Here is a 13,589-nt window from a genome sequence, read left to right as displayed (position 1 = left end):
ATCGTAATATGGCTGGCGGTGTCTAATGGACACCGCCACCATATTAAACATTTTCCGCCCCGGCCGCAAGGCGACCGGGACGGAAAAGTGGCGGGCGGTGTTTTCTTCCGCCGTGGTCCCCCCGTCATACTAATATGGCGGGGGGATACAGGGAAGGATGGCGGGCGGATTGTTGTATTAAAAACCAGATGCGCCAAGGTCGTGTCCTTGCGGTGTGTACTTAAGTTGCACTATTTGGGCGCAAAGGACTATTATCCCTCTGTACCGTACAAACTAGATGCAAATGCTTCTGGCCCTTTAACCACGAGGACTTCATTATACCATCCAAGCAAGCAGTTTCTTGCGCCTATATAGTGTAATTTAAATACACCGCAAAGAAACGATCCTAGCGCCTCTGGCTCTTAACAAAATAGAAATTACACCAGAGAAGCAAGCAGTCCTTTGCGCCCAAATAGTGCAACTTAAGTACACACCGCAAGGACACGACCTTGGCGCCTCTGGTTTTTAATACAACAAGAATAAAAGAACAAACCGAAAAAAATCGTTGCATTAGGCTCAATTGTACAAAACCACCTAAATCTGACATTGCATCTCTTGATGGACCAGGAGTATATTTCTCTGATAGCCTGATTGAATGACGCACATTTAACGTGGGTTTCCAAAGCCGGTTTCTATCTACATCGCAGACCGATATGAAAAAAACTACTCAAGGAGTAAAAATGGATGTTTAAGGGTGATCACACTGACCCCTATACTACGACAGATACCAAGAATAGTCTTGAAAAAGGTGGACAATATAGTGGAAAACCACCGAAACGCTTTGACGCACCACGTAGTATAATTCATGACTCCAACACCTTTGTTGATATACTGTAATATGTTGTACACAACCTAGGTGTTCATAATTGAGTTCGAATATACACCCAGTATAGCACGAGTTGTATGTCTTACTGTCCTCTGTCTTAGTTTTCAATTTTGCTGGTCAACATTGAATGTGTATTTATTTTAATTGTTTTGTTTTAACTTGTGGTTGAGTGGTTACATCTTTGTCCACTCTTTTTAATCTTTTTATTATCAATAAATTGAAGAAATTGTTTACAGGTATATCCTGTTATGACTGTAACTGTCTTACCTAGTTAATTTAGTTTATGTTCAAGGGAACCCTTCTTTTTGTTGATTTTTCAAATTAGTGCATAGGTCTAAAGAAGCCATGAAATCACCAAAAGGCGCAGTGCGTTAGGTGTACGACCTATTAATACTGCGTCATCAGCGTAAAGCATGGCTGGGGATGTATGATTGTTAACTCTAGGTGCGTCTTTAGTAAGCGCTGTTAGGGATCTGTGTAGATTGTTAATATACAAAATAAAGAGTCACAGGGCCAAAACACATCCCTGCCTGACCCCTCTGCTGACTCTGATGTCCTAGAGACCTCCCCACTTGTATTGATCCTGACCCGAGCTTTCAGATCCTTATGCAGGATGCAAAAAAATGTACTACAACCTCATCCAACCCATATTCAAATAAAATGGACCAGTTGGGACCGATTAACATAATATAAACAATTAAAATATATAATAAAATACATAAAAATAATTTTAAAATGACATTATTAATAGCCATTTTTTTGTCAACAATATTAACGACATAGATTTTTTAACAACTTAGGGCCCGATTCACAGAACTAATTTGATTTCACTGAATGCACTTACTACTTTTGGTAAACCTATTACTTTTGGTACACTTACTACTTTTGGTTAAACTTACTACTTTTGGTATTCACAGAAGGCATATAGTAGTAGTAAACTAAGTTTACTACTACAAAATGCCTTCTGTGAATATCAAAACTAGTAAGTTTAGGATTTTGTCTCAGATTAGTTTTGTGAATCCGGCCCTTAAGGCCTAATTATGAGACTCCATTGCGGACTGGAACCGACCGGCCATAGGTCGTCGGTTCCGACCGCCGGATTTGGATGCGACCGCCTTGAGGCAGCGCCTGAGGTCGGCGGCAAAGGCCCGCAGCACAATCTACCATCGGGAAATGGATAGTTAGGGCGGTGCCACAGTTGCCCCGTAGGCCCATAGCAGAGGGCCAGGGGGTTAGGGGGCCTTAATAGGGGCCCCCAAAGACCCTTTCCAACAGTCTCCATGTTGGAAAAGGCAACATGAAAAGGCTGCAGATAAGTGGCATCATAATCCTGACGGCAGAGCCAAGCCTGGCTTTGCTGTCATTAGGGGATTGTGGTGGCTTCCGACGCTCCAGAGGGCTCCTTGAGCCCATCGGAAGCGCATCGGAATCCTCCCACAGGTTTTACTCTAACCACCGTCACCCTTTTATGGTGGTCAGACTGAAACCTGCAATGTCGGGCAGGAAGCTGTCGATAGCTCGTCGGAGGCTTACTGCCCGACATCATAATCAGGCCCTTTGATTTTTTAGCATTGATATTACTTACCTTAAAATCGATATTCTTGACAGCGATATTTTTGCACAATTTATATTTGCGCATCACAATATTTCAAACTCAATATTTTTGCCTCTCAATATGTTTTTTTCCAATATTTGATCTGAATACCGGGGAAATGGAGGCTTTCAGACCAGTAGTGATGCTTGTGCTTTTTACGTAACACGTGGTACGACAGATTCGAGCCAGTTCTTAGCAGTTATTATTACCTGTCTTTAAGGGTATTTATTTCACTGGTCTCAGAATCATGAAAGGTTGAGCTGGATCTGTAGGGTTTAACCCCTTGGGCCTCTGGCTGTACACAGGTGGCTGCAGTGGGCTCTTACCAGGCTGATATATCTTACATGGTTATCTGTTTTATTTCAGGCAGAAACCCGAGCCAGGCCGCCCTGAAGGCTGTGCAGGAACTTATCAAGTGTGGGGTCTCCAAGGGCTTCATCCGCAAAAACTACTTCCTGAAGGGCCATCGTAATGTGTTTGCCACCAGCTGCCCTGGGAACAGCTTCTACAACCTCATCCAGAAGTGGCCGCAGTTCAATGCCAAGGCCTGAGCTCACCTCAGGACGTGGCACGAGGGCAGAGCACGAGGACACGACATGAGAAAACATATATGGATAGAGGACATGACGCAAGAACACATACATGAGCAGAGGACACGACACGAGAAGACATACATGGACAGAGGACATGACGCAAGGAGACATACATGAGCAGAGGACACGACATGATAAGACATACATGGATAGAGGACACAACACAAGAAGACATACATAAGCAGAAGACACAACACGAGAAGACATACATGAGCAGAGGACACAACACGAGAAGACATACATGGAGAGAGTATGAAGGTAGGGCCTGACACCACATACAAGGACACAGCTCGAGAACACATACATGGGCAGAGGACGAGGACACGGCACAAGACCATATACATGGGCAGAGGTCACGACACAAGAAGACATACATGAGCAGAGGACACAACACAAGAAGACATACATGAGCAGAGGACACAACACGAGAAGACGTACATGGAGAGAGTATGAAGATAGGGCCTGACACCACATACAAGGACACAGCTCTAGAACACATACATGGGCAGAGGACGAGGACACGACACAAGACCATATACATGGGCAGAGGACACGACACAAGAAGACATACATGGAGAGAGTATGATGATAGGGCCTGACAGCACATACAAGGACACAGCTCGAGAACACATACATGGGCAGAGGACGAGGACATGACACAAGACCATATACATGGGCAGAGGACACGACACAAGAAGACATACATGGAGAGAGTATGAGGATAGTGCATGAGAAAACATACAAGGACACCGCTCGAGACCACATATATAAACAGTGTACAAGCTCATCACACGGATAAAGTATGAGGACAAAACATGAGAATACATGCAACTGCCTGTGTGATGTATCACTGTGATTCAGCCGTCAGTCCCTCTTTCTCTTGCTGTCTATGTCCCTTTGCCTGTCTGGTTTGTGTTACTCTGAGCTCTGCAGTCATCTCTCTGTCTGTCTCCCTGTCTCTCTCTCTGTCTCTGTCTGTCTCTCTCTCTCTCTGTCTCCCTGTCTCTCTCTCTGTCTCTGTCTCTCTCTCTCTCCCTCTCTCTCCCTTGAGCGCCATGAAACCGTTGGTGAACGTGCGCGGGACAAATACTTTTAACGTAACGTAACGTGAAACGTAACATAACGCCAGTCTCCCTCTCTGTCTCTGTCTCTCTCTCTCTCTCTCTCTCTCTCTATCTCTCTCCCTCAATCTCTGTCTCCCTCTCTCTCTCTCCTCTCTCTCTCCCTCAGTCTCCCTCTCTGTCTCTCTCTCTCTCTCTCTCTCTCTCTCTCTGTCTCTCTCTCCCTCTCTGACTCTCTCTCTCTCTCTCTCTCTCTCTCTCTCTCTCTCTCTGTCTCTCTCTCTCGCTCTGTCTCTCTCTCCCCCTCTCTCTCTCTCCCCCTCAGTCTCCCTCTCTGTCTCTCTCTCTCTCTCTCTCTCTCCCTCTCACTCTCTCTCCCTCATTCTCTCTGTCTCTCTCTCTCTCTCTCTCTCTCTCTCACACTCAATCTCTCTGTCTCTCTCTATCTCTGTCTCCCTCTCTCTCTCTCTGTCTCTCTCTCTCTCTCCCTCAATCTCTCTCTCTGTCTCTCTCTCTCTGTCTCCCTCTCTTTTTCTCTGTCTCTCCCTCAATCTCTCTCTCTCTCTCTTTTTCTCTCCCGAGCGCCAAGAAACCGTCCCGGTGTACGTGCGCGGTATAAATTTTTTTAACATAACATAACATAACATCAGTCTCTCTCTCTCTGTCTTTCTCTTTCTCTCTCATTCCTCGTTTGTCCATTGCATGTTTAGTGGAAGTTCTACACAATCCTCCCTTTTACCCCGTGCTAGAGTTGCGAAGGATGTGGAAGCAAAAACCTAATGAGCCTGTTTAGTTGTGTACCATGTCCAGTTATGCGGGGTCTCAGATATCAAACCTCTGTCACAAAATGTTTTAATATGAACTCTTCAAGACTCTGATAACTTCACCCTTTAACCTCCTGCCTCAAGTTGTGTTACTGATTTCAAAATATATTCTGGACAATAAATGTGTCTTAAAGTTTCTTGATTGCTTTGTTTTAATGTTTTAAAAACACTTCTGTGATAGCAGAAAAATGTAGAATCCTTTACTAACACCACCAAACAAACATCAAAGACCGCGGACAGCTGTGGCCTCAGTCACCTCTTAAGTTACCACGTGGCCCTTCTTTGTGCTGTGTTTATATATATATAAATATATATGCAAAAAAGAAGGAGAGAACTCTGGGTAGTTCTCAAGTTTAGGTGGAAGGCAGCTCCTGTATAGAGCACTCTCAACACCAGCGACACTCTAGACCTGCTCACCTTCAATGTCTGTTTTTCTATCGAAGTCTTTAAGCGTAGGATTAGCACAGCGCCATCCACGCTGAGATAGAAATGGACAAAGTCTTTTGCCATTTCTACAGAGACTAGTACAGTGCTGTCCTTGCCGAGCTGTAAAATGACAAAAGCCATTTATCACTCCAGACACAGTATTACAGCTTTGAACTGGTAAAATACCAACCAAACCAACCTGAAATGAATAAAAGCAACCCCTGACACAGTGTTTCGCTCTAATTAGAGCTCTTCAGAGAGGTATAGCTTTGGCCAGACACAAGGGAGCACCCAGTATAAGTCAAAACAATACCCTTGCAGGCATAGAGTGACGCATAAATTATGCAAAAAAGAAGGAGAGAACTCTGGGTAGTTCCTAAGTTTAGGTGGAAGGCAGCTCCTGTATAGAGCACCCTCAACACCAGCCACACTCTAAATTTGCTCACCTCAAATGCCTGCTTTTCTGTTATATTATGTATATATATATATATATTTCCAAAACAAGGTTGCCCCCATGAAGATGCCTCACAAGAAGGGTTGCAGCATAAAGCACCCCAGGCAGCAAGCACTCCACCAGAAAGCCAGCCTCCCAATAGCCATACGCGTTTCGAGCAGTCTCCGTGCTCTTGTTCACTGGCAAACTGACACACAGGCAGGCTGAGTTAGAACAGTTAATTTATTTCGTAATAAGTCCCGCCCACATGGCGGCAGGCATTGTGGTACAGGTAGTCCCAAAATACAAGCCTATGACTCCAATGTTCTTTTATCCAAGTGGATACCAAGCCTTGGTCAGTGTAAATGTATACCTTGTTAGGTGAGAGCGCTGCCTTCCATGATGAAAAACTTGCCAATGTCTAACTGGGACTGAGGCTCCCTCATTTACACTGACCAAGGCTTGGTATCCACTTGGATAAAAGAACATTGGAGTCATAGGCTTGTATTTTGGGACTGAAAGTTTGGGGGGGATTCGTCAAGCAGGGGGCCGAGATAAAAGGGGGGTCCCAAAACGCGTTTTCCCCATGTTAATTTCCATAGGGCGGTCGATTTCACTTTTAGCCCGAACGGCTGAATGGATTTCCACCAAACTTGGCAAAATTGTAGGGACTGGTAGCCCGATGTGCCTTTGCTATGTCTCAAGATATGTGCTCCAGTGGATTTTGAGTAATTAAGGTTCAAAAAAATATATATATCTATAGCCGCGCTCCGGTACGCGCACCGGTACGCGCACCGGGCGCTTACCGCGACTTGCGCGCAGAAAGCTGATTGGCTCTGGGATGTCTGTAAACATTCTAAACAGTCCGGAGCGGCCGCCATCTTGTGTCTCGGTAGGATCGAGACACGAGAGGTGGCCAAAACAAAGAGGGAAATGACCATAAGGGGGCAGAGTAGACCCCCCTTGACCCCCTAGGTTTGATGTGGGGGCCATAAAAGGGCCCCGCGGAGCAAAAAAAAAATAAAAAAAATTTTTGATTTTCGCGGGGTGAGCGCCCGGTACGCGCACCGGTACGCGCACCGGTAAGCGTACCGGGGAGTGTACCATGGGGAAAAAGAATGACAGTTTTAAAAGTAGCTGTTTAAAAAAAAATTGTTTTGTTGTTTTTTTTTATACATACACATACATATATATATAAATGCATATGCATATATATATATATGCATATATGTGTATATGTGTGCGTGTAGAGAGAGGTAGAGAGGTAGAGGTGTAGAGGTAGAGAGGTAGAGAGGTAGCGGTAGAGAGGTAGAGATTAGTAGAGAGAGAAGAGAGAGGTAGAGAGGTAGAGAGTAGAGAGTGAGTAATAGAGAGTAGAGAGTGAGTAGTAGAGAGTAGTAGAGAGCAGTAGAGAGAGTAGCAGAGAGTGAGTAGTAGAGAGTAGTAGAGTGAATAGTAGAGTGAGTAGTAGAGAGTAGTAGAGAGTGAGTAGTAGAGAGAGAGTAGTAGACAGTAGTAGAGAGTAAGTAGTAGAGTGAGTAGTAGAGAGCAGTAGAAAGTGAGTAGTAGAGAGTAGTAAAGAGTGAGTAGTAGAGAGTGAGTAGTAGAGAGTGAGTAGTAGAGAGTAGTAGAGAATGAGTAGCAGAGAGAATAGTAGTGAGTAGTAGAGTGAGTAGTAGAGACTAGTAGAGAGAGAGTAGTAGAGAGTGAGTAGTAGACAGTAGTAGAGAGTGAGAAGTAGAGAGTGAGTAGTAGAGAGTAGTAGTGAGTAGTAAAGAGTGAGTAGTAGAGAGAGTAGTAGAGAGTGAGTAGTAGAGAGTAGTAGATAGTGAGTAGTAGGGAGTAGTGAGTAGCGAGTAGTAGGGAGTGAGTAGTAGAGAGAGAGTAGTAGAGTAGTAGAGAATGAGTAGTAGACAGTGAGTATTTGAGAGTAGTGGAGTAGGAGAGAGTAAGTAGTAGAGAGTAGTGGAGAATATTCCAAAGTTTGGCACAGCACCACTTTCACAATGAGTCCAATCAAATCATATCACTTAGAGTCCTTATTGAAGCGCTGAATCTTGGTGTATATTCAAATGCTTTTATTTTCCTTAAGTTTATGTACCACAGCCAGCCGAAAGGTTTCGTTCTGTACAACAGAACTTCTTCAGGGCGTTCTTATTTCCTTCAAGTTATGTCGGTATCCAGTTGTCATATAACTAGATATTTCTTCCAAATGTTAGACGAGACATAAGTATATTCTTATTCAAAGTGACTAGGTATCAATTTTACCCACACAATTCGGGCAGACTTGAGTAATTTATAGCATCCTCAAAGTCAGTCTTTCAAAAATTCCAAAGTATAGGACATGATAATCCAAATCCAAATGTTTCTCAAGAAAAGTAATTTACAATCGTTCGGAATATCGGTGTTTGGGCAGATATGATCCAGGGACCCCCAGTATGCAAGGGGAATTAGTCCCCCCTCTACAAACGCGCCAGTGGCCTGCATTGCAGAGAGGTGTAACAAGGGTGTGGCCTCATTACACTTCTCTGCAATGCAGCTCCCTCGCGCATACTGGAGGCTCCTGGTGGACCAGTTGACCCCAGGGACCCCCAGTATGCAAGGGGAATTAGTTCCCCCTCTGCAAACGCGGCAGTGGGCTGCGTTGCAGAGAGGTGTAACAAGGGGCATAGTCTCATTACACCTCTGCAATGCAGCCCCTGGCGCATACTGGAGGTTCCAGGTGGGCTAATTGGCCCCCAGGGGCCCCCAGTATGCAAGGGGAATTAGTTCCCCCTCTTCAAACATGCACGGGGGCTGCGTTGCAGAGAGGTGTAAAAAGGGTTGTGGCTTCATTACACCTCTCTGCAATGCAGTCCCCTGGCGCATACTGGAGATTCCTGGTGGGCTTTCAGGTCTTATATAGTTAGGAATTAGCATTAAAAAAACCTTTGAAATTCACTGAAAAAACCATAGGTTTCACACCAGTTATAGTTAGGAATTAGCATTTAAAAAACCTTTGAAATTCACTGAAAAAACCATAGGTTTCACACCAGTTATAGTTAGGAATTAGCATTTAAAAAACCTATTAAATTCACTGACAAAACCATAGATTTCACACCATTTATAGTTAGCTGGAAATTTTACTGACATAAAACCATTGAAATTCCCACGTTATAGTTAGTTGGACTCACTATAACTTGCGCGCCTGTAATGCACTGCTGATGACGTCACATATTACATCACTCATGACATGGTCAGTGACATCACTCATGACATCACTGATGACACCATCCTTGTGACAGAGTGACAGACCTAATTTCAGTGTAATGTAACGCTTGAAACACATATTCAAAAATAGAAACAAACATTTTCAAAAAAATGGAGATACCCAAACCAGTAACAACAACCAATTCAGTAATTCCACCATCTATATACACATCCACTCATTCACCAACAGTTCTATATAGTCACTCATATATATACTCACTCATCATATGTAGTGATACACCTATACATCCTGTTACACATCAGCAGTCATCCAAAAGTTACTCACACACATACTCACACATGCAAATAAACTATTGAACATCCATTTATTTGCATATACATTTATACACACACTACCACCTTACTTCTAAGGAAACTTACCCATACTTACTCTCTTAAACAATCACTTATAGAAACACATACTTATTTAAACAGGAACTCCTACAATCTCTCACTATATATACTATACTCACTTATATACATCAATACTCACATATACTAGATTAAAACATATGTCGTTACTAATGAAGACACTAGTGAGACAGTCATTCACTCACTAACACACACATATACACACTCATCCACCCATACAGTCCTGCACATATGCTGTCTTCAAAACACATACAAACAGTGAGTCAGTCACCAACCCCTGCAGCCACTTATACACAAAGAGAAACACTGATACAAACATTTAAATATTTAAACAATACTCGCTAATATATGTATTCACTAAGATACACGTAATAAGCCAGTTACCCAACCAATTTTTTTTTAAAAAAACATCCATTTACACACTTATTTAAACATTTATTCTTCCATCGACCTTTACAAATACATATATAAAACAAATTTATTTTTCAGAAAGACACACATTCACTGGATGGTGTCATCAGTGATGTCATGAGTGATGTCACTGACCATGTCATGAGTGATGTAATATGTGACGTCATCAGCAGTGCATTACAGGCGCGCAAGTTATAGTGAGTCCAACTAACTATAACGTGGGAATTTCAATGGTTTTATGTCAGTAAAATTTCCAGCTAACTATAAATGGTGTGAAATCTATGGTTTTGTCAGTGAATTTAATAGGTTTTTTAAATGCTAATTCCTAACTATAACTGGTGTGAAACCTATGGTTTTTTCAGTGAATATATATATATATATACACATATATATATACAAACATTGCTATTATTTTCAGTAACACAGGGCAGTGGTGCTACATTACTGGGTCTGGAACCACCGCATCTGGTGGATAATTTTAACCGTGCACCTTGCAACTACAACTGGTTGTGATAGGAACTGGGGCTCCCCGAGCAGGCCCGGAAGTACTGGGGCCCGGAAGTACTGGGGCCCGGAAGTACTGGGGCCTGATTCATACATCTGCAATCACAGATTCACACCTGGGTTTAATTTACGTCTTTAGGAAATTCATAGACATTTCCCACAGTAGGTGTGACAGGCTGCGGCGGTGCAGGTTTCCAGGTGTGCTGTGTTACCGGTCACGTGACTTTCCCTGCAGGGTCCTCTTCCCAATGAATGAATGAAGGATTTATAGAGTGCAGGGATCACCCCCGGACGGGTATCTCCACACCAAACACCGTAGGGACAGAGGGGGGAGCAGGCAATCAATTATTAAAAAGTTTTGTTTTCAGAAGTTTCCTGAACTTAACAACATTCAGGCACTTGCGTAAAGGGGCGGGAAGCGAGCTCCAGTATCGAGGGGCAAGGCAGGCAATGGTTTTGCCAGCGGCTCGTTTGTTAAACCGAGGGACAACTAGCTGAGCCTTCTCTCCAGAGCGCAGAGATCTGCTTGGTAAGTAATGGACTAGTTTTTCCGCCAGATACCTGGGACCCCTATCATTGATTGCTATATGGACCAAGCAGCAGATTTTAAACTTGATACTTTCACGAATGGGGAGCCAATAGAGGCGTCTCAATAATGGTAGGGATGCAAATCTAGGAGGCATATTGAGAGCCAGGCGTGCTGCAGTGTTCTGGACCACCCGCAACCTGTTTAGCACAGTATCGTTTGCTGCTACCAAAAGTGCATCACAGTATTCGAGTCGACTGACTACCAGAGCTTGGATCAAGGTCTCGAGAACTGATAAGAACAGAAGGTGGAGCACTCTCCATAGAAGCTTCAGCATATAAAAACAGGTGCCTGGAGTGGTTGCCACTTGATCTTTCATAGATAAGGAGTGGTCCAGATAAACTCCCAGAGTTTTTTGCCTTGGTTGTAGGGGTGGGGGCGGGACCTCATTCTGACCGCCACCAATTAGGGGACCACAAAATGTGTGCTTTGCCAAACAGAAATACTTAAGTTTTATCGGCATTCAACTGAAGAACATTCTTCGTCATCCAATCAGAAATAGCTCGCTTACCGTCAGCAAAGAGCTGTTTTGTTGCCACTGAATTATTGTCAAACGAAAAAAGCAGTTGTGTATCGTCCACATACGAAAAGGGAACAAAGCCATGATCTCTGATGATATTTGCAAGGGTGGGCCACATAAATGTTAAATAGTGTAGGACTAAGGCACGAGCCCTGAGGTACCCCCTTTGTAAGGGATCTAGCACAAGAGCGAAGGGGACCCAAATTAACAGTGTGTGTGCGCTGCTCTGAAAAGCTAGAATGCCATTGAAGTCGAACAATACCAATTTCCATAGGTCTTTGCATTAACCTATGGTGGGCTACAGTATCGAAGGCTGCGGACAAGTCTAGCAGCACTAAAGATACTGCCTTGTTATTATCTGGAGAAAGTTTAATAAAGTCCGTGACACCTATAAGGGTAGATTTGGTCAAGTATCTTGGTCTAAAACCAGACTGTGAGGGGTCAAAACGCACTTGGGATTCAATATGTTCCATGAGCTTCGAGTTGATACATCCTTCCAAAGGTTTGCTCATGAGCGGAAAGAGTGAAATGGAGCGGTAGTAGGATAGCTTTGTAGAAGGAACATTGACCTTTTCACAAATCGGAAGGACTTGAGCTGCTTTCCATACATGGGGCGCGTTCCCCTCACTCAGGGAGTAGTTTAATAAGGTGCATATTGAAGGGGCGAGATGCTTTGCTAATAGGGTGAACACTCTGGCTGGCATAATGTCAGTAGGGGACCCTAAAATAGTCGTTTTTAGCATCACTTCAACTTTAGAAACTTGCAGGGGTGGAAAGCCTGCAAAATGGCGTCTTTCTTTCTGGAAGCTGTAAAACAAGCATTTACAATGCAATGGTTTCGCCTTTGGAAAAGTTAGAGCTATTGGCATTGTAAATGACAAAATTTGTATTTATGTGTTGGTTTTGAAAACAGATAACTAAATGGCATTGTCATTTACATTGCCATTAGCTTAATCTCTGCAGTCACTCTGCACTCCCTAGCACTCCCTAGCACTCCCTAGCACTCCCTAGTCACTCTGCACTCCCTAGCACTCCCTAGTCACTCTGCACTCCCTAGCACTCCCTAGCCACTCTGCACTCCCTAGCACTCGAAGCCACTCTGCACTCCCTAGCACTCTGTAGCCACTCTGCACTCCCTAGCACTCCCTGGCACTCTGCAGTCACTCTGCACTCCCTAGCACTCTGCAGTCACTCTGCAGTCATTCTGCACTCCCTAGCACTCCCCCCTAGTCACTCTGCACTCCCTAGCACTCCCTAGTCACTCTGTACTCCCTAGTACTCCCTAGTCACTCTGCACTCCCTAGCACTCTGCAGTCCCTAGCACTCCCTAGCACTCCCTAGTCACTCTGCACTCCCTAGTCACTCTGCACTCCCTAGTCACTCTGCACACCCTAGTCACTCTGCACTCCCTAGCCACTCTGCAGTCACTCTGCACTCCCTAGCACTCCCCAGCACTCTGCAGTCACTCTGCACTCCCTAGCACTCCCTAGCACTCTGCAGTCACTCTGCACTCCCTAGTCACTCTGCACTCACTAGTCACTCTGCACTCCCTAGCACTCCCTAGTCACTCTGCACTCCCTAGTCACTCTGCACTCCCTAGTCACTCTGCACTCCCTAGTCACTCTGCACTCCCTAGCACTCTGCACTCCCTAGCACTCCCTAGTCACTCTGCACTCCCTAGTCACTCTGCACTCCCTAGTCACTCTGCACTCCCTAGCACTCCCTAACACTCTGCAGTCACTCTGCAAACATCAACATTGTTTTTTTGGATTCTCCATCCTTATTTTCATATTTCATCTATAAAATAAAAACATAAAGTCCTTCGATATACTCCTACAAGTACTCAAACAATGTTATATGGCCCTGAACACATGTATTGATTTGGATCTGACATCAAACTTGGGAACAACTGAGATTATTTTGACAATCCAACTGCAATTTATGGGCCATTATGCAGAAGTGTTATTTAAAATGATCCAGACTGAGACTATCTATAGTGATTTGTTTGTTAAACTGATAAGTCTGTTTTCAAGCAATGCCTGTAAAAATGTGGTGGGTAAAGTCTGTCGTACTTGTATGATACTTCAATAGAAATTTCATAATCTGATTTCCATTCATATCATAAATTAAAAAACACCGAAGGTACTCTAT

At 44.0% G+C, this 13,589-nt stretch overlaps 1 protein-coding gene across 4 annotated transcripts in view; it reads left to right on the top strand.

Moving 5' to 3' along the window:
- The window catches only part of LOC147665982 (peptidoglycan recognition protein 1-like), a 29,208-nt gene extending 24,134 nt beyond the window's left edge, over positions 1-5,074 (top strand). For 3 of the 4 annotated variants that reach the window (XM_086949358.1, XM_086949356.1, XM_086949357.1), the window contains one exon: positions 2,826-5,074. In XM_086949358.1, the coding sequence (XP_086805484.1) occupies positions 2,826-3,010 (185 nt within the window). In that variant the 3' untranslated portion in view covers positions 3,011-5,074. The remainder of the gene's footprint in view (positions 1-2,825) is intronic. The other variant, XM_086949359.1, reaches the window with a different exon arrangement.
- Positions 5,075-13,589: the final 8,515 nt, after the last annotated feature.

Source organism: Lissotriton vulgaris, unplaced genomic scaffold (assembly GCF_964263255.1).
Source record: "Lissotriton vulgaris unplaced genomic scaffold, aLisVul1.2 SCAFFOLD_1444, whole genome shotgun sequence".
Taxonomy (NCBI): Eukaryota; Metazoa; Chordata; class Amphibia; order Caudata; family Salamandridae; genus Lissotriton; species Lissotriton vulgaris.
Note: the sequence above shows the minus strand (reverse complement) of the source record. Positions and strands in the feature narration are given on the sequence as shown.